Below are 24,237 nucleotides of genomic sequence, written 5' to 3'. Positions count from 1 at the left end.
TCTTTTGCTTCAAAATACATGTAAACAAACATATCCTATGTACATATATTTATAATATATACATACATATACATCACTCCAGCGCCACTGGTTTTGCTAATATAATTTCGCTTTCAATTATCCACCAATAATTCCTCTGTAATCTAGAAGATAAATCTAAAAAATAAATTTAACTAGATGGCTATGATATAAGCTACAAAGAAAGATGTTCAAGGAAGTTCTTTTAAAAACTGCAGTTTACTTAGCATTGTTACCACAGAAATCAGAGTTTGCAGGCATGGAAATAAATATTTTATACCAAAAAATAAAAATAATTTAGGGATATCGCTTCTATGCACTGTTGGTCAATGCTGAAGTGATTTCAATAAAAACTGCCTGGAAAATCAAGTTCTGAGTGCTATGCTTTTTTTTCTTCCTACATAATAATGCGTGCATTTCTTCCCTAATGTCAACCTTCTGATGGGGCAAAGTAATACCAGCGTAATGAGGTTTCCTCTTGCCAGGAGAAAGCACTGATATCATGATAGGGTCGTGACGTTCTCATTTTTTTTTTTTTCCGTGAACAGAGAAGTTTAACTTTGCATGCTATCAATATTCCGTTACCTGGCTTGCCGTCTGTTTCTCTGACGAAGCTGGGAGCGACATTTGGCTCTGGGGGGTTTGGGGTTGCACGTAGATTTTTGGTTGGTTCGGAGCCTGCTGCAGTTTAGGGAGCTGCTGCGTGGTTTTCACTGCAAGCACCTGTACTACAGTTTGCGGGGGCTGTGCCATTAAGGTAGGAAGCTGCCTGTCTTTGGCCACCATGGGATGCTGTGTGTGCTGTACATCTGGCTTGGGCTGTGCTTGTTCTTGCTGGAGAGGGGTGACTTTTTGATGCCTGATGGAAAGCTGGGGCATTTGCGGGAGTTTGTGCTGGAGCTGGTCTGCCTGCAGGTGGATGGTCTGCTTCTGTTTAGTCTGGAAGCACTGCAGAGTTTTCACTTGCAGCTGAGTCTGTTCCAGCGGGGGCTGGCTAAGTTTCTGCTGTTTAGCTGACTGTGACTGAGTCAGGGCAGATCGGTAAAACAGACCTGTCTGAGGGTCTAAAGTGTCCATCTCTTCAACCTCGCCCTCCTCAGTTCCAAGTTCCTCGCTGTGTTTGGTAAAAGCAGTGTGACTGCTTAATGCCTAAGTAAAAAAGGCACAAAGTAAGAATGAAATAAGAAAAACATCTACATTGCTACATTTTCCTCTTAACTGAAAAAGACTTATGAGATTCACTCAAAAATTTTCAGAAAAACCTAGAAAGGCCAAGAAACCTCAAGGAGCTTTCGATTGAAACTTGCAATTTCAACTCTCAGACGTAGTACTTCGAAAACTGGTCTACTTAGTACTATCAGAAAAGTCTTAGAGGGTCCAGAACTTACAGATTAGAAGAATAAGATGGCCCTGCAAGCACAGCCTAACACGGAAAAAGAAGAGAAAGGCTCCCTGGCTCAGGAAACAGCCATCCGGCCTATTCATGATGTTAACCTGTCTAAAAGCGGCAACCAAGCTGTGAGGTCCGGAGAAAAGCTAAGGTTTAGAGAAGCCCACCGTGGCTGTATGTAGGTCCAGTGCTGTCTGGAAAGTCAGGGAGATTGTCTGAGACCCAAGCCTGTCCCAGTCCCCACAGAGAGCCCCCTGCATGGGTGGAGATCATTCTTCAGGCTTCACCAAGGTCTGCATGAAGCACCTCTCAACTAGCATTCCTTGCCCCTTTCCTCAGATCCCAGAGCCCTGGCTCCCAGGAGGGAATGAGACTGAGGAGGGGACAAGATCATTCCTGTCAGTAGAAGGGTAGCATGCCCAGTGTCAGTGCTAAGTGTTGTGAGGAGGCATCATCTTGAGTGACATGGTTAGGGCCAGCCTGCCAGACCTCTCTAGGTGTCTGGAGAAAGGTCAATGTCAGAAGCCGCCAGGTGAGGGCCGGACTCCAGGCTGATACCTGCCGCCCAACAATATCTCCAGCCAATTGGCTTCCCTCAGAGACATAGCAAGATCCACCCTATCCCCATCCTCCCTAGTGCCTTATCATATGCTACACTTAAGTCCTAAACTACAAAATTTTGAGATTCAATTGTGACTCTCCCCTATATCATAATGACTTTGCACACACAGGCTTTCAATTCAACATTCCTTGTTGCCTTTCTTTCAAGTAGTTTGCCTACAGTTAGATTCATCATCATGTGAGTGACGGTGACTTATGTGACTACTAATGATAAGTCATGCTTTAATCTGATATCCATAATATAACTATTTAACAGAGGCAGTTCACTTTGGGTTTAAATCCTGGCTCTGCCACCTGGAGCAAGTTTCTTACTTTCTTACTGAAGAGAGCATAAGTTTCCTCACTTGTAAAAGGATAATACACCCGCCTTGCAAGATCATAGTAAGAATCAAACAAGTTAATATACTTAAAGCTCAAAGCACAGTATCTGACACAAATTCAACCTATCAACATATTTTTCCTTTTCCCCATTACCCTTAATACCAGATGTCCTGTTTTACATTAGATTTATATTCTCAACTTTCTGTTGCATCTCTTCCTCTGTAATTGATCACGTATAGTTAAAAAAAAAAGTATTTATTTTCCTATTTATTCATAATGTTACTATGAGGATTCATTATAAAAGCAAAAACAAAACAAAACAAAAACACAAACCCAGCAGCAAACAGCTAAACAAGCCAAATGTTATTTCATTTGAAAATCTTATTTACCTCGATGGTACATTCTTCTACAGTAAAATACACAAAAACAGTGACCGATTCTGATGTCATTAGATTCATCTAGATATTCTCACCTTTTTGAAACGGTAAGAATTCACAGATTTAAGAATACTGTTTCAGAATTATTTTCTGATGTTAAGACTCTTAATTTCTTTTACTCATTTCTTAAAAAAGAATTACACAAACACTCTACATTTCAATTATTTCTCCTCCTAAAATACAAGATGACATTGAATCTTATTTCAAGCATGGGGAGTTACAGAAAATAGGAAGAAAAAGAAGAGATACAACCTGCTGCATAATGTGGGTGATTGCCCCAGGGGAAGATGCTGGGATGGACTTCACCACCACCGAAGTCTGTGTTGCGGTCTGTGACTGAGCCACATGCTGGAGCAGGGTCCGCTGGGGCTGGGAAGGCTGTTGGGGCTGGGAGCGATGGCTGACTGAAAATAGAGGAGGTGATGATATTTCTCCAGAAATCACCACAGCATCTGTAACCAGTAGTCATTTTAAACAAATGTCTGTGAGCTTGTATCACAGAAACAAAGTGTAGTATTGTGAACTAGGAGGCAGAAGACCACAGTCTGCCCATCTATGAGCTGTGTGACTCTAAGAAAGTCTCTTATCTTCTCTGAGACTGTTTCCTCATCTGCAAAATGGGAATAACAGAGCTATTATAAGGATGAGATGAGAAATGTATATGGAAGCACTGTGAAAACTCTTATCACAAAGGAGGAACAAACCCCTTAAAGCTGCATCCTCCTGTGAGCTGTACTCACTTTCTCCAATGACTTTCATCCCATTAAGGTAACAAAGCAGTAATCAATTTCTGTAATCCCAAAATAATATCTTTAAGGAAAGTAAGGCAATACAAGTTCTTTAATCTCTTGGTCTCAGTTCTACATGCAATAAAAACATTAGTAGCATTCACTCCTTTGTATTAAGTGATTCTGTCTCACAACCTTACAGTTCCTAAAAATCTAAAGATCTGGGTGATACTGCAGAAAATAAACTGAATCAAGAATCACACTTGGATCCTGTTCTATTCTACCACCAAAGAGCCAAGTGAATTTGAAGAGGTCACTCATCCTCTATTAGCCTCTAAAACTTGAGGTTTTGTTTTGTTTGATTGATTTTCTTTTAATGGGATAATAAAAGCTTGCTGTTTCTATCTAGAAGAGGACCAAATGAAGTAACACATTGAAAAACTGTCCTTAAACTATAAAGTACTAAACAAATATAAAGAGTTAACAAAAGAATAGAAAAATCTGTTCTATCATCTCAAATTTAGCTCACCTGGCACAAATGGATAAGCAAGCAGTATAGAAAACATCCCTGCTTCTTATTCTATTGCTACAAAGGTCCCATGAAGTAACCAATCTATCAAATTTTACCAGCTTCAGCTTCAAATTTTTATTTATTTATTTATTTATTTTTGAGACTCAGTCTTGCTCTGTTACCCAGGCTGGAGTGCAATAGCACAATCTCTGTTCACTGCAACCTCCACCTCCCAGTTTCAAGCTATTTTCATGCCTCCAGCCTCCTGAGTAGCTGAGACTACACGTGTGCACCACCACACCAGGCTAATTTTTGTACTTTTTAGTAGAGTCAGGGTTTTGCCATTACGGCCAGGCTGGTCTTGAAATCCTGGCCTCAAGTGATCCGCCCACCTCAGCCTCCCAAAGTGCTGAGATTACAGGCATGAGCCACTATACTCGGCCTCAACTTCAACTTTTTACACAGTCCACAGAGCTTTAAAAATGCATATGATTACTGGGAAACTAACCCTTTGAATTAGAAACAGATAAAAATAAATCTGTAAATTAGCTAAGGATTTTAGGATTATTGAAACTCAATAATCCAAGATTCTAATATTCATATACCCCGATCTATAATTTCAAATAGCACTTGTTTCCTGCTTAGAAAAGTCATAGTGGGGTGTTCAAGAGTAAGATGATCACTATGGAAATCAATGTAAAAATGCCATTTATGTATTATAAGGACTAACTTTGAAACTATCCAGTGAAATATAAATAGGCTTTATTTATTTTTTATGACACATTCTATCTATATTCACAAATACAGTGTTTCTATTGTTGCTATACATATATCTACATATGATTTGAGAGTATAAGCAGCATTACCAGTATTCTTTTATAAATGTACTGTACTATCTTACAGTATTTCACAGTATGCTTTGTATGCACATGTTAAATTATGTGAGTTAACAAAATCTTCCACATGTACTCAACCGAACCGAAAAAAAGACAGTCAAGGTTTACATTAAAACAACAATGACTGAAGTAATTTACAATATGACTGAGTAGAAAAAACAAATTATAATATTAAAATTAAGCAAATTAATAGTTTTTAAATGAAAGCATCAGAAATGAATGACATGTGAAAATAAATAATATATTTCAGATGAAATTATCAGATTATATGGAACACTTCTACCACCCATACTAATCTTCATAATTATTATATTAAGCATTTTTTTTATTAAGAAGTGAAATGGATTTTAAAAAGATCAACTAAGTCTATTTAAAAATAATTCTCCTTCAACTATAAATTACTTCATGGTAATTCTCCAGAGTTCAGGAAAGTTAGAGAGAACTAGTACCCACTGCAGAATGATACAAAGGGCAGGTCAAGCAGAGCAGCTGGCTTTTAATTCAAACAAATGCTCAATATGGCTGTGGGTATCATGGGTGGAGATTATGGAAGAAGGTCACAGAATAAACACTTGGAAAATAGCTGAAGTGACCTTAACTGGGCCATATAAACATCATAAAACAGTCATTTTTATTATTTTAAAGAACTCTTTTCCACTGTCAAAATGCTCATTTCTGAGAAAGAATTCCACTATTCTACAAAAGAAAAATCTCTCTTCCTTTCACTAAGTGGAGCTTACCTTTCCTCTACCAGATGAGAGTAGAGCGCATCCATTTAAGTGGTTCCCCCCAAAACAATCATCTTTTACCTTCAGTGATACTACAAATGGATGCACACCACTTACCTAGAAGGGGAAAAGCAACCTCTGTCCCCTCATCAGTGCGTTCTGAAAGGATAAGTAAGGGAAGAAATCATAGGTCTTTTCATCCGTTCACCATGCAATAATCTAGTCTACCCCCAGAGGTTAACATTAAGTTCCCCAGAATACTGGCCTCTGCTTTAATTAGTTTTCTGCTAAATAACTCTAGATGGCTTTCCATATCTTACCTGGATTTTCCCCTTTGGCAATTTTAATCCATTAGTCTTAATAATATTATCTCCTAAAATGATGCCAAAGAATTCCTTTTCTCTTTGGTATTTATGTCCTTCAAATATCTGTAACTATATGTTCTCCTTTAATCACTGCTAAAGAAAACTTAAGATAGGAGTCCTCTACATATTGCCTCATAAGTCATCTCTCTTAAACCCTTTAATTATTCACATTACTACTCCCTGAACTATTTCAAATTTCAAGGTAATAAAGTGTTCAAAAGAGAAAGCAGTATTCCAGGTGTGGTCTAATCAGAATAGGACAGAAATAATGTATCTTGTTTTATTTCTCTATATATGCCATCTAAAAATCTCAGTGTTTTTCTGCCAGACCACATTTTAAACAAATACCTAATCTGCTTTCCACCAGAACTTGTAAGTATTTACATGGATTTAAGGGTTTTTTGGCTAGTTTTTGTTTTTATTTTGAGACAGAGTCTCCCTCTGACACCCAGGCTGGAGTACAGTGGCACAGTCTCAGCTCACTGCAACCTCCGCCTCCTGGATTCAAGGGATTCTCGTGCCTCAGCCTCCCGAGCAGCTGGGACTACCGGCGAGCGCCACCACGCCCAGCTCATTTTTGTAGTTTTAGTAGAGATGGGGTTTTGCTATGTTGGCCAGGCTAGTCTCAAACTCCTGACCTCAAGCAATCTGCCCGCATAGGCCTCCCAAAATGCTGGGATTACAGGCGTGAGTCACCGCACCTGGCTAAGGTTTTCTACTTTTTGAAAAATATTAAAAAGACTGGATTTTACTTCTTCTTTCCCCCTTGACTCACCTTCCCACAAAACTAAAAAATCTAGATACATAAAAATACTTATTCTAGGCCAGGCGCAGTGGCTCATGCCTGTAATTCTAGCACTTTGGGAGGCCAAGGTGGACGGATCTCTTGAGTCCAGGAATTCAAGACCAGCCCGGGTAACATGGCAAAACTCCATCTCTACTAAAAATACAAAAAATTAGCCAGGCATAGTGGCACACACCTGTAGTCCCAGCTACTCAGGAGGCTGAGGCAGGAGGATCACCTGAGCCCAGGAAGTTGAGGCTGCAGTGAGTCATGACTGCGCCACTGCACTCCAGCCTGAGCGATGGGAGTTAGACCCTGTCTCAAAAAACAAACAAACAAACAAAAAGCAAAACTCATTCTTAGACAAAAGATATTTTATCCTCTCCCTACAACTGTTGCTGTATATTCACAGTTGTTATTTATGGCTGACTTGTAGTTTTATATTACCTATAAACTTTGTAACATCCTATTTTTTTCCCCAGTCATTAAAAACAGGGTAAATCCCAAGGATGTTGTGAATTTGCTCTGAAAACAAACAGGAAAAAACTAAAAATATAAAGAATATATTCTCCCCCAAACAATCATCCCATGAAATCCAGAAAGGTAGTTCTCCTACCTTAATACTATGTTTTAAGAGGACACCTACCAGTAGTGATGTATTCAGCTACTAGTTCTGACTCTACCACAGCAATTGATGGACTCTCAGGAGAATGTCTCTTTTCCTGGGTCATCTGAATAGGCACTGCCATTTGACTCAGGTCAATAGTGGGTTGTCTTGGTTTAGATTCCAATTTTTCCTTTACTGCATAAAAAAGTCAGGGGAAAAGTTAACTTTTATTACAAACAAGTACCAAAACCAGAGTTGTCCACAGGAATAATGAACCAGACCTCTGGGGTGCCACACTTGCAGTGACTAAGTAGACAGTGAATTGAAAAGAAGAAAGCAGATTGCTGTGTGTGGCTGTTTAGTGCACAACTTGCATAACCATACTCAGCAGCCTAGTAAGAAGGACTCACATACAATAACACAAAAATCATCTCTTTTTTATCCCTAAGCCAAACAACTGAATTTTTCTCTTGTACACACTCCTTAAGGTATTTCCTATACCCTTCCTCAAGGTATTCCCTGTGGCCTTGAGTTCATCAACCTAAAAACAAAGGGTGAATAAGCAGTACATAATATGATTTGCTCTAGGACATATCTACCCAGAATAGCACAACACAATGACCAGTTTAATTTGCGCTATTAAAAATTCAAGATATCTCCAAATGAATGTTACAATATCTTCAACAACTCCTAAAGAATACAAATTTTCATGGTTAGAAAAAAAAGGCTTCTCTGTTTCTACAAAAATGTCTGATACAACAGTCTGGAATCAGAATGATTTCCATGAATAGATTCACTTTCTATATACCTTGTTATCAACTTTTCTACAAAATCTATGTGTTCAAAGTCCCCACCTCTATAAGGCATTAACAGAAATGGCTGAGTATGTCAACGACAAAGAACTGAAGAAATCCCTAAGGTCAAAAATAACACCGACAGAAGGATGAACCAAAGACTTACATTAAATGCTAGTAATCTTTGGATCAAACAAGGTGGAAGTTACAATAAACGGTAACCAGTAACTAAGTCCACTGAATGTTCATACCCACTGAGTACATAACCTGACAAAAATTGAAACAATTAAACAAAATAAGTAAAACAACAACAACAAAAATACAAAAGTCACCCTACGAGTAGAGAGGACATTGAACTAGGAACCAAAAGATGAGTCTCACTCTGCCACTATTCAGCTGGATAACCTCTCTAGATCTCAGTTTAGTTATCCATAAAATGAAAGAGTTGGATGACATAATTGCTAAGGTCATTTAAATACTCTGAAAATCTTTGACCTATTATAGTAGAAAAGTCAGTACAACTTCCACAGGTTTGTTCTAGAGTTTATCAAAGATATTTAGTAATTAGAACTACTGATAGGATCTTGTTATATGAGGACAACTTTGCATGACAGCTCAAGTGACTAACCTATACTATTCAAAGAAATAAGTCTGAAGATAAAATTAAAACAAATCAGAATGTTAGCAAGGGCCACTAAAGGTGTTTTGTGCTTTACCAATATCAAGGAGGATGGCAAGGCCCTTCAATCTGCCTCCTGCTACTCTTAAATGCAAGTGGCAACTGTACTGTATCTACCCTTGTGCTTAGAAGTGATAGAACTACTCCTTTCTAGTGCTAAGAAACAATAGGACTCTCCATTTTAAGCAAGAGACAAAGAAGACAGAGCTGTCAATATTTTTTCTCCTTTCTACAGATAGTCCATTTGTACTTCAATATTCCTGTGCACATCTTATTGAACAAGTAAACCAGACTGTACCAATGATTATAGACAAGTCCAGAGGGGGGAAATGTGCTCAAATAATAGCAATAATAATAATAATAATAATAAATAATAGTAATAATCATAACAGTAGTAGTATTTTAGCACAACCCGTCTCTAGAGAAAACATGCTTCATTCAGTTGAGCATGTGAATTCATACCTGTTGTCTGTTGGAGTTCTAACAGAGCTTTGATTGTTGAAGTAGCTGATTGTGATTCACTGGATACATCCTGATAAATTATGGTAGGGCTAGTCTCCATTGCAATCTCATGTTCTGACCAATCCTGACGCCGGGAAGCAATTACATGAACTACAGGCTGGGAATCTGTTTTATATTAGTTAAAAAAAAACAAACCCTATAAACAAAGTTTCTCTTAAAAAAAAAAAAAAACAATTTTTTTTGTCTGTTTGTTTATCTTTCTATTTATTGTAAATTACATGCTTTATCTCCCCAAGAAGACTATAAGCCCCTAGAGGGCATAATGTCTTTCACTTCTGAATTCACTTATTCATTCACTCATTCATTGATTCCACAAACTGGACACTTACGTGCCAGAATCTAGATATGGCATTGAAGATATAAAGGAGCTCACAGAATAATCAGAGGATGCTCAAGAAGCACATAGTTTGGTTGGGGAGACAGACATGTAAAAAGACAAATTACAATTCAATGTGATAATTGCTATTATAAATAGGTATGCATATGTGTAGGTGAGTGCGTGTTTGTGTACAGTAAGAACAAAATGCTGTAGGAGTCTTACTTTCTCCAATGCACCTGAAAATATGTGTTGTATTACAGCCTGAGCATTCTGTCAACACTTACAGGATGGCTGAATTACTGAAGGAAAAATCCTGTTCACTGCCAGCAAGAAAAGACAGATGACCTAGAACCAGCATGATATAACAGGACAAGTGTAACATCTGGAGCTCAAAGTCGTGGGTTATAGCCCCAACTATATCAATTATTAGCAAGTTGATTCTTTGGGTCTTAGTTTCACTATTTCTAAAATGGGAATAAAGTTACCTCTCTTCCTCATAGGATTTCTGAGTATGCAATGCAATGATACATGGAAATGAGCTTTATAAACTATGAAGGCCAATAGAAATGTTATTATTGTTTCTTTGCAGCTGGTAAGTTCTCAATTCTAAGACCGTTTGTTAGTTTCAAAATAAGTTATAGCCCTAATCCAAGGCTTATTATATTCATGCTATACAGGTACACATATAAATACTACATGTGCATCAAATCAAGCAACAAGTTATTTTTTCAGTTTTCCACCTATAAAATAAGCAAGTTAGACTAGACTATTATGAACTTCCTAAACTCCTTTGTCCAAGACACCATAGAGGAAATTGTGGAGGATATAAAGGCATGATTCCTTCTTCTAAATTCAGATTATAATGGAGGAAACATCAGATAAAGATATATGGCTTTGTAGCTTCGGGCAAATATCAAACGATTAGGCAAACAAGACAAATAGAAAGTAAGAGGCTGCTTTGAATTGGGATGGTCAGTGAAAGCACCACAGAAGAATGAAAAGAATTCAAGTAGCTCCCAAAACAAGAATAAATATAATAAACGTTTAACCCTCTATGAACCTTATATTTTTTAAAGCCACAAAGTTGTTGAAAAATATTGGGGCAAGGGGAACAACTCTTCCAACAAAACAGCCTTCCTGAAAAAAACAAAATCAATATACAATAGATCTAGAATTTTTAATTACCATGAACAAACTACATTTTTCTCCCCAAAACTCCAGGTAGAATATATGCCACACTAAAGACAAATAATTTTCCATTAAACTTCCCAAAAATACAGAAGACCGGATGCTATCCTGCAATATCAAATGCCATGTGAAGCACAGAGCAGCTTTTATTTATTCATTTTAAGTAGATATGTAGAATTTAAACTTAAGAGAACTGATTACATTATGAAATCATTCCTTTTATATAACTTAAGCTCTCAAACTTAAGAAAATTTCATAATGATATAGGCAAAGAATGACTTTGCAACCCAACCCTACAAGACACACTGAATATCCACAAAAAGGCAGGGATTGTGTTTATAGAAATAAGGTAAAAAGAGATAGGAAAAAGGGAAAACAAATTTCCATAGGAGAGCATCTATCAAAGACCATTATCCCAAACAACATCACCTTGTAGGTACTAGAGAGATTGCTACACCTCTGTCTATACTTAGAAAGAGCAGCTGACCATCATAAGTATCACTGTAGCAACCCTGTGACACAAGATGAGTGTGTGAAGCTACTTGAAAACCCGTCTTTAAATGATTCTCTCTCCTACTTTTGGCTTATGCTTAGACCTAAATGAATCTACTGTCTATCAAGTCATGGAATGCAATGACTAGGAAATCAGGGGCTTGATCTCACCAGTAACACGTGCTTATGCAGTGTGCATTCATCTAGACTTCCTGCGTCTCTTGCAGATGGTAGCCTTCTGTCCCTCAGATGTCTTTCTGAACTGAACAAGTATTTATTGGATACCTACTACATATTAGATACTAGAGATATACACTTTAGCATTATACTCAAAGGCAGACTCAGACATCTCTGTGGAAGAATATCTCCTATGTCTCTATTATAAATGGCCTATATCATGCTTTCATAAAATCTTAAGACTTCTCCATTAGAAGTGATCTTAAAGTTTGTCTAATGCTGCCATCAATCTTATACTAAAATCTTCAGTGTTCCCATGGGTCTGAGAACTCTAGCACCAAAGTACTCACTGCTTTCTAAGACAGTTTCCTTACAACTCTGCACAGTTATGACAATCAGAAAGTTTTTTCATATTGAGTAGAAACAGGTCTTGTTGTGACTTCTACTTAGCACTTCTATTGTCTGTTCCTGTATCCACAAAGACCAATTCTTTTCCTTCTTCCACATCACAGTCCTGAAGATAACTGACAAAAGCTCCTATGTCCCCACCAATCCAACCCATCCCCATCTTCTCTTCTTCATGATAAATATCCTGTTTCCACCAACTATTGCTCATACAAAGTGATTCCAAATACCTTACACACCTAAATCATTGCTTCTAAACTAAACCTAAGATATCTATATCCCTTTTACGATGTAATATATACCTTCCCTCTGAAGCACTGTCATAAAGCTCAAGGACTTCACAGTATTTAATTGCCTAGAGAGCAAGGCCCAAAATGTTCCAGAGAACATTTGTTCCTCAAGATGTTCTGCAAAAAGGGGTTCCATGGTCAAAAAAGTTGGGGAACATTTTATATTGTATCTTCCACTCTTCATCTTTCATATACATATTAGCACATAATTGCTCTGAAAAGTTCTGCAATAAGTACGTTTCTGCTCAACCTAGATTTATTCCCCACCCTCACCTTGACCTACTGAGATCATGAAACTTAAGAAAGAAATCATTCTAGAAACTGACTTATGACTTACTCAAAGCAATGTCTTTACAAGATACATTTTTATACTTAACTCATGCCTTATTCCATCATAAATCTCTGCTCTTGGTTTTGTCTCATTTTCTTCCACTTCACTTAATATAATCTTGTATTTTAATCCACCTTAAAACCTTTTGGAAACAAGGTATAATATAAATAATCTTTAATACTTGTTTAAAAAAAATCTGGAACACATTCCCAAATACGTTCTAGGCTACCCCATTCCCAAATGAGAAAGGGGAAAAAGCCTATTTAGGAAGAAAAGCACAGGAACAATATGACGCATGATCTGATCTTCAGTAAGTGACCAAGGCAAGGATGGCCTTAATCCATTAGGTTTGGTCACCTAGTTATCTATCCATATCTAGGTGTATACTACTTACTACTTAACAGGCCCACTCACAAGGTTAGGGGGAACTCCAGAAAAAAAAAATGTGGACTCAGGCAACAAAAATGAGTTTATAAAGTGCAGCTTAACCCAATGCCACAGTTATTATGGTAGATGCTCTGCTACTTTTTCATTCGTTGAAATTTTTACTGAGTATCTTCTCAGTCCTAACCGAACTCTTTGATAAATACCAGATATGTATGAAGATGAATATGATCCTTAAACTTGAGAAGCTAGTAGCCTAGTTGAAAAGAAAACAATTATAATACACAAACAAACAAAACATACAAAATAAAATGGTCGATGTTAAAAGAGCTGATGCACAAAGCAATATTGGAAGCTTAACATAGAAGAATGAATCCTCGCAGGGTGATCAAGGAAAGTCTCAAAATAGGGTGATGATATTCTAGCCTATAAGGAGACAGTTGAGGAATAAAAATTTCTCTTCCTTCGGGGTGGAGGACAGTAGGTGAAGTTCAGAAACCACAAGTGGAATCAAGGCATTCTCTTGGCATACGTTGTCCTTATTCCAGGACTTGTGTAGCAGAAGTCACCAGAAAAAGGACCTGAAGTCAAGAAAAGATTGATTTTTCCTTAGAGTAGAATGCCAACTACTAAATGTGCAAAGAATAATGAACTTAGGAAAATCATCTATGGATGCTAAAACTGCTGGATAAGTGATGAGGAACACGATATTTATATCATGGACCTTCCTACAAATTACTATTGATCTCAAAGGGAAACATGTTAACTTCATAGTGGAGAAAACCAGACGACATCATCTTAACCAAGTGATCAATGTGAACGTCATCTATGCTGGGACAAGCTGACATCAAGTTTCTCCTGATAAAACTGAGGATATAACATCTTATCTGTGGAATTCCCGATGAATCTAATCATGAGGAAACATCAGACAAAACCAAACTGAAGAATATTCTACAAAGTAACTGATCTACACTCTTCAAATATCAAAGTCAAGAAATACAAAGAAAGGCTGAGGACCTATTCCAGGTTAAAGAGAATTAAAAAACCATGACAGTTAAATGCAGCTAAATGCAGTGTATCTACCTGAATTTTATTGAGTACAGGTGAAAACCATAAAGAATATTATTAGCTAATTAACAATATTTGAATATGGATTGTAAATTAGATAATATTACTATAACATTAAATTTCTTGACTTTGATAATTGTATCTTAGTCATAAAAAGAAGAATCCTTAAGAAATATAGGCCTACAAATTTAAGTAAATATAAGAAACATGATAGCTTAACTTACTCTCACATGGTTAAGAAATTTTAAAAATATACACACACACAGCAGAAGGAGGGCAGAGAATCAACAACAAAGTAAATGTGGCAAAATGTAAATAAGTAGTGAGTCTAGGTAAAGAGTATACACAGGAGTTCTTTTTACTATTCTTGCAACTGTTCTGTAATTTTGAAATTATATCAAAAGAAAAGGTCACTTTAAAAAGAAAAAAGTGGCTAAAAACTACAAAAGCAACAATGTAACAGAAAAATAAACTGCTATATAGTACTTACATTCCTAATAAGTAGGAATATTCTCACATACTTTGAAAATCAGCATGACCTGAGACTAACCAACATCTTAATCCCTTTCTCTTTAAATCACAGCATATATATTCCCAGACCTAGTCTTTGTAAGAATGTAGTAAGCAGCTATACAAGGTGATAAGGGGAGGGGAAAACAGATTATAAAAATCTGCTTTACAGTCAACTATGCCTATTCTAAATTGTGAAATTTTCTGTTATAGAATATTTTAAAAAGTAATATACAATGAAAGATATATTAGGTTGGTGCAAAAGTAATTGCAGTTTTGACATTAAAAGTAATGGCAACTGCTTTTGCACCAACCTAATAGAAGAAATAAAAACAGAAGACACAAACTTATGTCCCATTCTTAGAATAAAAACTGAAGATTCGGTCGGGCACAGTGGCTCACACCTATAATCCCAGCACTTTGGGAGGCCAAGGTGGGTGGATTATTTGAGGTCAGGAGTTCAAGACCAGCCTGGCCAACATGATGAAACCCCGTCGCTACTAAAAATACAAAAAATCAGCTAGGCATGGTGGCACGTGCCCGTAATACCGGCTACTCAGGAGGCTGAGGCAGGAGAACTGCTTGAACCCAGGAGACGGAGGTTCCAGTGAGCTGAGATCGCGCCACTGCATTCCAGTCTGGGCAACAAGAGCGAAACTCCATCTCAAAAAAAAAAAAAAAAAACCCCTACAGATTCAACTAATGAAATAGCATGTTTGGGAAGTACTAATTGGTTCACAGATCTCTTAGGAAAGGACTAACAATTTCAAAGGATAACCTGGGATTATGTATATACAAACTTCTATTGTTCATGTCCCCTTTTTGCACCAACTCATACCAAACATTTTATCTGCCCTCTTTGAAAATATATCTTGAGTGCAAAAAAGGCCAGTATTGCTCAAGAAACTGCATACCAAAAGAAATGATTGGAGAACAAGCATCAACCAAGTGTAACCAGCAGATAATTGACTCATAGTCAATACAGAATGATAAAGTCCATCTTAGCAAACAGATTCAGAAAATATTACTATCACTGATAATATGCTGAAGGAAACTATCCACTCTCTATAATGAGGGCAATATTATGTTTGTTAAAATCAACATTTTCAATAATTTTTAATTGATGAATTTTCAAAGAACATTTTGAATGCTTTCTTATCCTGTCCTCTCCTCACTGGAGTGTCAACTTTCAGTCTTTGGCATTTTTTTGTTTGTTACTAATAAAATTCTTATACTAGAGCTGTATGTGTATTTTTTAAATCCCCTATTCTAGATCTAGATTTTATACTCCTAGAGGGCAAGAACTATATTGTACTCCTCTGTAGGGTCTTAGCATAATGCTTAGTATGTAGTATAAACTAATCAATAATTGTCAAATTGAATTAATGAACTAATCAGCAATGTGAACCATGTAAAACTAATCTGGGAAGACTCCACCAAAGAGTTAAAATACTAGTGTTTGCACAATCTGAAGACTGTGTATAAGAAAAGTGAAGTTGCTAAGAAAGCACTCCAGAGAGAATAATGGGGAGGCAGAGAGAGGAAATGGAGAGAGTGTGGAAAGAACAAGGGAAGATAAACAGCTTTGCTTAGATGCATCAGAGTACATAAGCACAAACATAAATGTACCACCCAACAATAAGAACAATTAAGATAACTGAGAGACATGAGTACTAGATTTGTAGAAGGTCTCAAAGCTTATGATTATGAGCTTACTTCAAGAGATTTCCTAGAAAAGTAACATAATTCAAACAGCACTGAGGACAAAGAGTTTCCTGCTGTAGAATCTAGCTTCATAGTTCCTTCCGTATAATTAGGACAACCATATGATTATCTGGGATACTTTTCAGAGTGAAAGGGAGTGCTTTAATAATTGTGCCAGAACAACATAAACTAGGACTTGTCCCATGCAAATAGGAATGTATAGTCACCCTACTTACAGCCCACTTACAGTCTACCTCTGACCACCTTGATTCTTTCTCAGGGTATAGCAACAACCATTTCAAAATATATATTCACTTCTTTGCATACTTTTTCTCCTACTTACCCAAACCAGAGAGGAAGAATATGAAAATTACCGTCTGGGAATCATAACTCTATCCAGTTTAATATTACCTACCTGACAGATTCATCATCTAAAGTTAATTATTTGATAAACACATTCCATGCAGGAAAGAATGGTAACCTTTACCAAAAATAAAATTTCAGCTCACCGATTTAACATCAAACAACAACAACAAAAATAAAGCCAAAAGAATCGACAGAGCATACAAATTTGTTGTGTAATGCGTAGAAGCAACCTCTAAAACCTCTATTTTAGAACTCAGGCACTATGTCAGTAGTACTTATATAAATCAAAAGTAAAATAGATCTTACCTTGGGAACTCTGGGAGGACTCTGTAGAAGAGGAACTACTATCTGTATAATTCTGTGGTTCTTCTTTTCCTTCCTGAATAGATGAATTACCAGCCTCTGCTACCCTGGATGCTTGCTGTAATGTTTCTGTTACTAGTTGTCTTGTTTGTTCACTAACAACTGTCGCTTGAAAAGTCACTGGTTTGGGTTTAATAAGAACCTAGGAGAAAAGCAGAAATATACTGGGATAAAATTTTAGAACACGATTTAAAAATGCTAAACTTCTAGGTCATAAACTGATATTTTCCTGGTATGGAAAATATTCTGTAAATTATGCTTTTTAGGCACAGTATTGTTCATCAAAGAGTAATTCAATCTACAGACAAATTACAGTGTAAGCAATGTTTTAAATATACAATGTTTTAAAATGGTACATGCCAGACTGCAATAGCCATAATTCTGACAAGAACCTTTGTGCCTGTTTTCCTATGACTTCAGAAGTCATTTTAAAATCTGTAGACTATATAGTAAAATGATATCCACAAGCTGAGGATGGCAGAACAAAAAGACATAAGGAGTCTAGATTCCCATTGGAATGTTTGTGCTGCAATATCAGTCCAGGACTTCCTCCCTCTGAACTTTTATTAATATAATAAAAATAAAACCCTAATCTGTTTGAGCCAGTGTTCTTCAAGTTTTTTTTATTTCTTTTTTCTTCATTAGAAACTAAATCAAATTCCTAATTGACACACTTGCAAAAAGTAAAACTTGCTTGGGACCTAAACTAATCTTTGAAGAAACCCCAGATGAATACTGATTTGACAACTATCAGAAGCAACATGGAACATGTGTTAGATCAACTCCTGGTAAAAGTAAAAAACACTGAAACAAGTGAAATGGGAGAAAATTTTCAAACGGGGCCATTCTACTTCAAAATCTGAACTCCAGGAGTTAACTTCAATTGGATCTACGGAATAAAAACTACTAACTCATCACAATTATTTTTGTTTCTACCATATATAAGATTCTAAAATTTCTCAGACCCTATTAAGTTACCCATTTCCAAGAGTTAAGAAGGAAAACATGGTTTATATCATACTCTAGATGATGAAGCAAATGAAATTATTACAATTGAACTCCATAGGCAATTTGGACTTATCACAAAAGCTTATATATATATATTTTTAAGATATGTAAAGTATTTGGCTATAATTCTGAGGAAACAGATTCTAAAAGTAAATTAGTAGTTTATAGGTAAATTAACACCTCTTATACACATTCTAGGATGGCATTTCTCAACCAAAACTAATACTGCTTCCCTCGATATTCTCAGAAAAGCAAAATACCTACAAAATAAACAGTAGCCTAGCAACATATGATTAGATCCTGAGCCTCAAATTCCGAGGCAAATTTTCAGAAAAGTTCCCTTATCTTCTATTCGTTGAAAAATAAATACATCTCTAGCTTATCTATTGTTCAAGCTAATTTTATAAGTAAATAAAAAGCTTTTGAAGGCCATGGTAGCTTATAAAAAGTAAATATTTTTTTTTGAGTGATTCTGAATGACTATGATCCTTCCTCAACCACCCCCCTCAAATCACAAAATACACCTTCAGCAAATTGTATTCCCAGGTAATTATTTCCCCATAATCTTTGCTGATAGCACGACATAAACGTTTAGATATCTTAAAGAAAGTACTGAAAAGATAAATGAAGTTTTGACGACACGTGAATAATTAACACTTTCAAACGTAACTTTTAACAATCTGATTTCTTAAAGATTACTGATCTTTTCCTTCAAATTTCTACCCGGGAATTTTAGGAATTGAAAATATCTAAGAGCCAAGAAAAATCATCATATCTTACAGCATACCTGTGTTTTCCCTTGCTGCCCATAAACAATTTTTGTTGGGATGATTTTAGCTGCTGGTTGAACTGTAGAACCTATTCCTTTTGGCTGCGTTACAATCATTTTGGTGATGGGTCTTGTAGCAGTGAGGATAGCTGGCTTTGCTCCTGTTGGCACTGTCTGAATAGTCTTTTCTCCCTGAATTGAAGTCAATGATTACATAAGAGATTTATATGCATATAAATGATAAGTCCTCTCACTGAAAAATCAGTAAGGTTTTACCAAGATGATGAAAAAGGGGCTGTAGATTATGTAACAAAGTATAATGTTTCCAGGAAATCAAAAATCCTAGACTTGGTCGAAATGATCTAGAAAGTCATCTGACCAACTTTCTACCCAAAGAAGGAATTAATTATTCTCTGATGAGTGAATTTTTTAAAATTACCACATGCAAAAATACTTATTACACTGTCCCATTCATGGAATACAAATAATAGTCAGAAAATTCTGGAAGAAGGTATAGTACACTGTTAATGCTTGTCTCTAAGAATTGGGATTATAAGTCTTATCCCCCATATACATATTTATTTTCTAATATATTTGAAATAAATATTTGTGTAATTAGAAAATTACTGTGCAATATACCAGTAGCTAAATGTACACACATAAAATAAATCCCCTAAGTTCTACATATATGAAATTATAAGGATATATAGTAGAATGTCTACATGAAAAACTATGGACAAGCAAAATCAGCAGAAGTATTAACATTCTTTCTAAGGTTATATATAGGAAAAATTTGATGAACATATGCCATGAGGAAAGAATGTAGGAAAAAAGGATGGGAAAACTCAGTGCTTCCTATGTTTTACTATTCATATATTACTAATATCCTTTTAGTCTATTAACTAGATAGCTTATATCCATTAACTTTTCATCATTTTCTATACTTTCATCTACTTTATTCTTAAGTACCATTTTCTGGTCACTCATGAAATCAACATCTATTTACATGAACTTAACTAAATTAAGTTCAAATACAGGGACTTTACTAAATTATTAAAATTTTTAAAATTAAAATCCATAAACTTAAGACAGAAATGAAAAGATCTGAGAATGTGCACCTCATCAGTTTTCCTTAATTTTTAGCCAGCATCATCTAAATATGTGCCTATCTAAACTTAGCAGCCTGTAAACACAAAGCACCCAGGTGAGCTGGCTAAAAAGCAATCACTGTGAATTAGAGCTAAATATAATTACAAAAATCACAAGTTTAACTATCTGTTGTAATTATTTAAGGGAAACATGAAGCATCTGCCAATGGTGTTATTACTTATTTCAACACACGCATACTCTTCACAGCGCCGTCTCTGGAAAGAGCTCTAGTTCATTTGCCAAAAGCCACTAGTTTGCAAGTGAGCATACCTATCTATTAAATAGCTCAGTGGACCCTGTCCGAGTATGATGAGCCATTCAAGTCAAACAAAACCAACTAGCGGCCTGTTTTTCAAAAAAGCTCTTCTGATGTGTGTTGTGGGCATGCACAGGTGAGCAAGTGGTGAGTAGAGGTGAATGTGCCTATTTGGTCTTTGGCAGGGGTGGCAGGGGCAGAGTCTTGCTCTGTCACCCAGGCTGAAGTACAGTGGCAAGATCTTGGCTCACTGCAACCTCTGCCTCCCGGGCTCAAGTGATCCTCCACCTCAGCCTCCCAAGTAGCTGGGATAACAGGCATGCACCTCCATGCTAATTTTTGTAATTTTGTAAAGAGGGGGTTTCACTATGTTGCTCAGGCTGGTCTCAAACTCCTGGGCTCAAGTGATCCACCTGTCTTGGCCTCCCAAATTGCTGGAATTACAGGCATGAGCCTCCACACCCAGCCCAGAAAATGGTCTTATATGTTGATTTGCTTGTTTCACTAGCACTGCCTGTGTCAAACAGTTGTTATCAGAGATATCTAACAGCTATGAATCATACATGACTCTCAGATCTTTGTGACCACAGGGCCTAGAATACAAAGCAGTCCCTCTTACATATCAAGTTCTTTGAAATTGCAAACCACATTACAAAGGGTTCTGAAAAACTGAATTCTAATCCTGCTTTACTTTTGGCTTACTATGTAAATTCAGGCTAGGAACAATCTGTTTTCCCACACATTGAAAAAATCTAATGCTGGACCCCTACCAATGAAGCTTTTATGAGATCTACTTAAGTGAAGTATAGCATTCCATGTTCTAGTGAAGTCAGACAAGGTAGGGACACTAACAAGCCAAAACAGTTAAGTACCAAGAATAACAAGAAGAAGAAAATCAATGATTGAGGACGTCTTATGTGCCAGGCCCTATTCTAAGCACTTTCACAATAGCTACCAGTTACTAAACAACCTCCCTGGTAAATATCATCAACCCCAGTGTACAAATGAGGAAATTAAGAATGAGAGAGGTTGAACATGTCACCCAAGGTCAAACAACTACAATATAAAGAAACAAAGCCCTGGTTTGTCAAACTCCAAACCTTCTACCAACTGCCTTCAGAACTATAAATAAATCTGTTATTTCTTTGATTTTTTTTTTTTTTTTTTTTTTGAGGCAAGGTCTCATTCTATTGCCCAGTCTGGAGTGCAGTGCAGTGGCATGATCATGGCTCACAGCAGCCTCAAACTCCTGGACTCAAGTGATCCTCCTTACCTTAGCCTCCCAAGTAGCTGGGACTACAGGTGCATGCTACTACACCTGGTTAATTTTTCAAATACATTTTTGTAGAGGTGGGGGTCTTGCTTTGTTGCCAAGGCTGGTCTTCAATTCCTGGGCGAAAGCGATTCTCCCACCTCAGCCTCCCAACCAGCTGGGATTACAGGCATGTGCCACCACATCCAGCCTGATTTCATTTTTTAATAGCTCAAAGAGGTAAAATTGAAAAAAAAAAAAAATGAAAGTAACAAATTCCTACCAATTAGTCTTAATCCCACATATTTCTCTTTGCCCATCCTAAGCCAAATACTAGGTCAGTATCTATTGACCATAAGCTGGAATAAAACAGTGCTCCAACAGAAGTCCCCCTACAGTTAAGCCAATGGAATTCTCTATTTGGACAAAGCTAAGCATCTAAATCATGGTCACAAGCAACTTAGCTATGAGCAAGTATGAGCAACATGCTTTAGAAATTACTGTGAAAAATGGCATCAGTTGGTGGTGCTTTAACAGTTATTATATCACAGCAGTAGTAAATCAAGCCATTCTGGCTATTGCGGGGTTCTCAAGTCCTTGTGCAAATATTTATATAGCTGGTCTTTAAACCCTCTGTGAATTGCTAAATCTGCAGTTGAAGTTCTTACTTACTCCAGCATTTAGCAACGTTGTGACAACATTTTTGCCCGGGAGGCCTTGAATGGTCGTTCCTTTTCCTGTAGTCTTTTGCACAACAATCACATTGGGCTTGGAAGTCATTGGGATTGTAGTGATTTTGGTAGTTGTTCCTTAGAAAAGGGGGAAGAAAAGGAGGCCTGAGTTAAGGACTAGAGACACTCGGTTATTCCTATTAATATTATACACAATTAGTACATATAGTAAATATCATTCCTAGATGACATGAAAGCTGTCATGACGATGAAAATGAAGGCTTGGAATAGTAAGTTATAAGTCATACCAGAATGAAAGAATATTAAGAATTTACTCTTAAAGCAGTCATCTTTTTAGAATCTGAGAACCTATACACAAAACTCAGAATCAAAAAACATCAGTTTCACCATCAATATTCTTTGACTAGTTAAAAGAAACAAATCAGAATCTCTATTCTATGACATATATTTTCCCCAGACCCAGTATTATATCTGTGACTGAAGTGATGGGAAAACCCTTCAAAAAAGAACATGAAGTAAATACTTAAATTTACATAATACTAGGTTCTAGAAAAAATTTATGAAAAGAAATAAGCCATTATTTTTCTGTGATTAAAAAAGACAAAGTAGGCCAGGCATGGTCGGCTCACGCTCATAATGCCAGCACTTTGAGAGGCCGAAGATGGGCGGATCACCAGAGGTCAGGAGTTCAAGATCAGCCTGTCCAACCTGGTGAAACTCTGTCTCTACTAAAAATAAAAAAAAACTAGCTGGGGGTGGTGGTGGGCACCTGTAATCCCAGCTACTTGGAAGGCTGAGGCAGAAGAATTGCTTGAACCTGGGAGGTGGAGGTTACAGTGAGCCCAGATCGTGCCACTGCACTCCATCCTGGGCTACAGAGTGAGACTCAATCTCAAAACAAAACAAAACAAAAGACAAAGTAAACGATATACAAAACAGGTCACAGATTCACTGTATGTTTCTGTAATCTGCAGCACTCTGGAGAGTGTGAGGATAAAACTCTAATTTACATATATAAACTTATATTGTCAATTATTAAAATCTATCTAATAGGTCTATACCTACTGATCCAAACATAGTATTACTTTGCTCTCTCCCACACATCCTTCCATAATTGGCTTCTCTTCTACCTATCAAATCTACCTTCCAACCTTCAGATGTAAATTCTGGTGCAAATCTTTGATTTATTCCTTGTCTTCTTCTCTTTTTCAAAAAATTTTATTTTTATTTATTTATTTTTAAGGCAAGGTCTTGGTCTGTCACCCAGACAGGAGTTGAATGAAGCAACCACAGCTCATTGCAGCCTTGACCTTCCGAGCTCAAGTGGTCCTCCCACCTTACTCTTTAGATTTTTTGTAGAGACGTGGTCTCACTATGTTGCCCTGGCTGATCTCAAACTCTTAGGCTCAAGTGATCCTCCTGCCTCGGCTTCACAAAGTGTTGGGACTATAGGTGTGAGCCACTGTGCCTGGACTCTTTTTTTTTTTTTTTTTTTTTTAAGAGAGACGGGGTCTCACTCTGTTACCCAGGCTGGAGTGCAGTGGCATGATCATATCTACTGCGGGCTTCAACTCTCGGGCTCACACAATCCTCCCATCTCAGCCTCTTAGGTACCTAGGACTTCAGGTATGTGCCACCATGCCTGGCTAATTTCTGTATTTTTTGGTGGAGATGGGGTCTTACTACATAGCCCAGGTTGGTCTTGAACTCCTGGCCTCAAGTGATCCTCCTGTTTCAGCCTCCCAAATTGTTGGAATTATAGGCCTGAGCCAGCAGGCTTGGCCTATTTCCCCATCTTAACTCCCTATACCTCTCAACAAGATGAAAGCCCCTTAATCTCCACACTGTACCTTTTTATGATTCCTCAGTGCTTAGGACAGTGGACGACAATTACATTCTTAAAAAACTAAATTTATCATGCCAAGAACCTGGAACATGTCAACTGGTTAAACTCCCTAATTTCCCGTTTCGTCCTCAGTTCTAACTTTCCCTCATGTTTCAAAATCGTATTAATACATAATCTGTCCCTTAATCTACCATCTTAATCTAATTAGCATGTACTCCAGAGTACACACCATAAACTTTAATCTAACAAGTAACTTCTTCATTATGG

General features: G+C 37.0%; 1 protein-coding gene across 12 annotated transcripts in view; it reads right to left on the bottom strand.

Annotated features, from left to right (window-relative positions):
• Positions 1-24,237, bottom strand: part of EMSY (EMSY transcriptional repressor, BRCA2 interacting) — a 105,922-nt gene that overhangs the window by 7,427 nt on the left and 74,258 nt on the right. For 5 of the 12 annotated variants that reach the window (XM_008020199.3, XM_008020200.3, XM_008020208.3 and 2 more), the window contains 8 exons: positions 22,105-22,241; positions 18,794-18,967; positions 16,942-17,140; positions 9,342-9,506; positions 7,446-7,601; positions 5,768-5,809; positions 3,040-3,239; positions 604-1,167 (listed from right to left, as the gene is read on the bottom strand). In XM_008020199.3, coding sequence (XP_008018390.1) covers positions 604-1,167; positions 3,040-3,239; positions 5,768-5,809; positions 7,446-7,601; positions 9,342-9,506; positions 16,942-17,140; positions 18,794-18,967; positions 22,105-22,241 — 1,637 coding nt within the window. The remainder of the gene's footprint in view (positions 1-603; positions 1,168-3,039; positions 3,240-5,767; positions 5,810-7,445; positions 7,602-9,341; positions 9,507-16,941; positions 17,141-18,793; positions 18,968-22,104; positions 22,242-24,237) is intronic. The other 7 variants (XM_008020203.3, XM_008020207.3, XM_008020204.3 and 4 more) reach the window with 3 other exon arrangements.

This window comes from Chlorocebus sabaeus, chromosome 1 (genome assembly GCF_047675955.1).
Source record: "Chlorocebus sabaeus isolate Y175 chromosome 1, mChlSab1.0.hap1, whole genome shotgun sequence".
In the NCBI taxonomy this organism is placed as follows: Eukaryota; Metazoa; Chordata; class Mammalia; order Primates; family Cercopithecidae; genus Chlorocebus; species Chlorocebus sabaeus.
The sequence above is the reverse complement of the archived record's forward strand: the minus strand, read 5'-3'. Positions and strand labels throughout refer to the sequence as shown.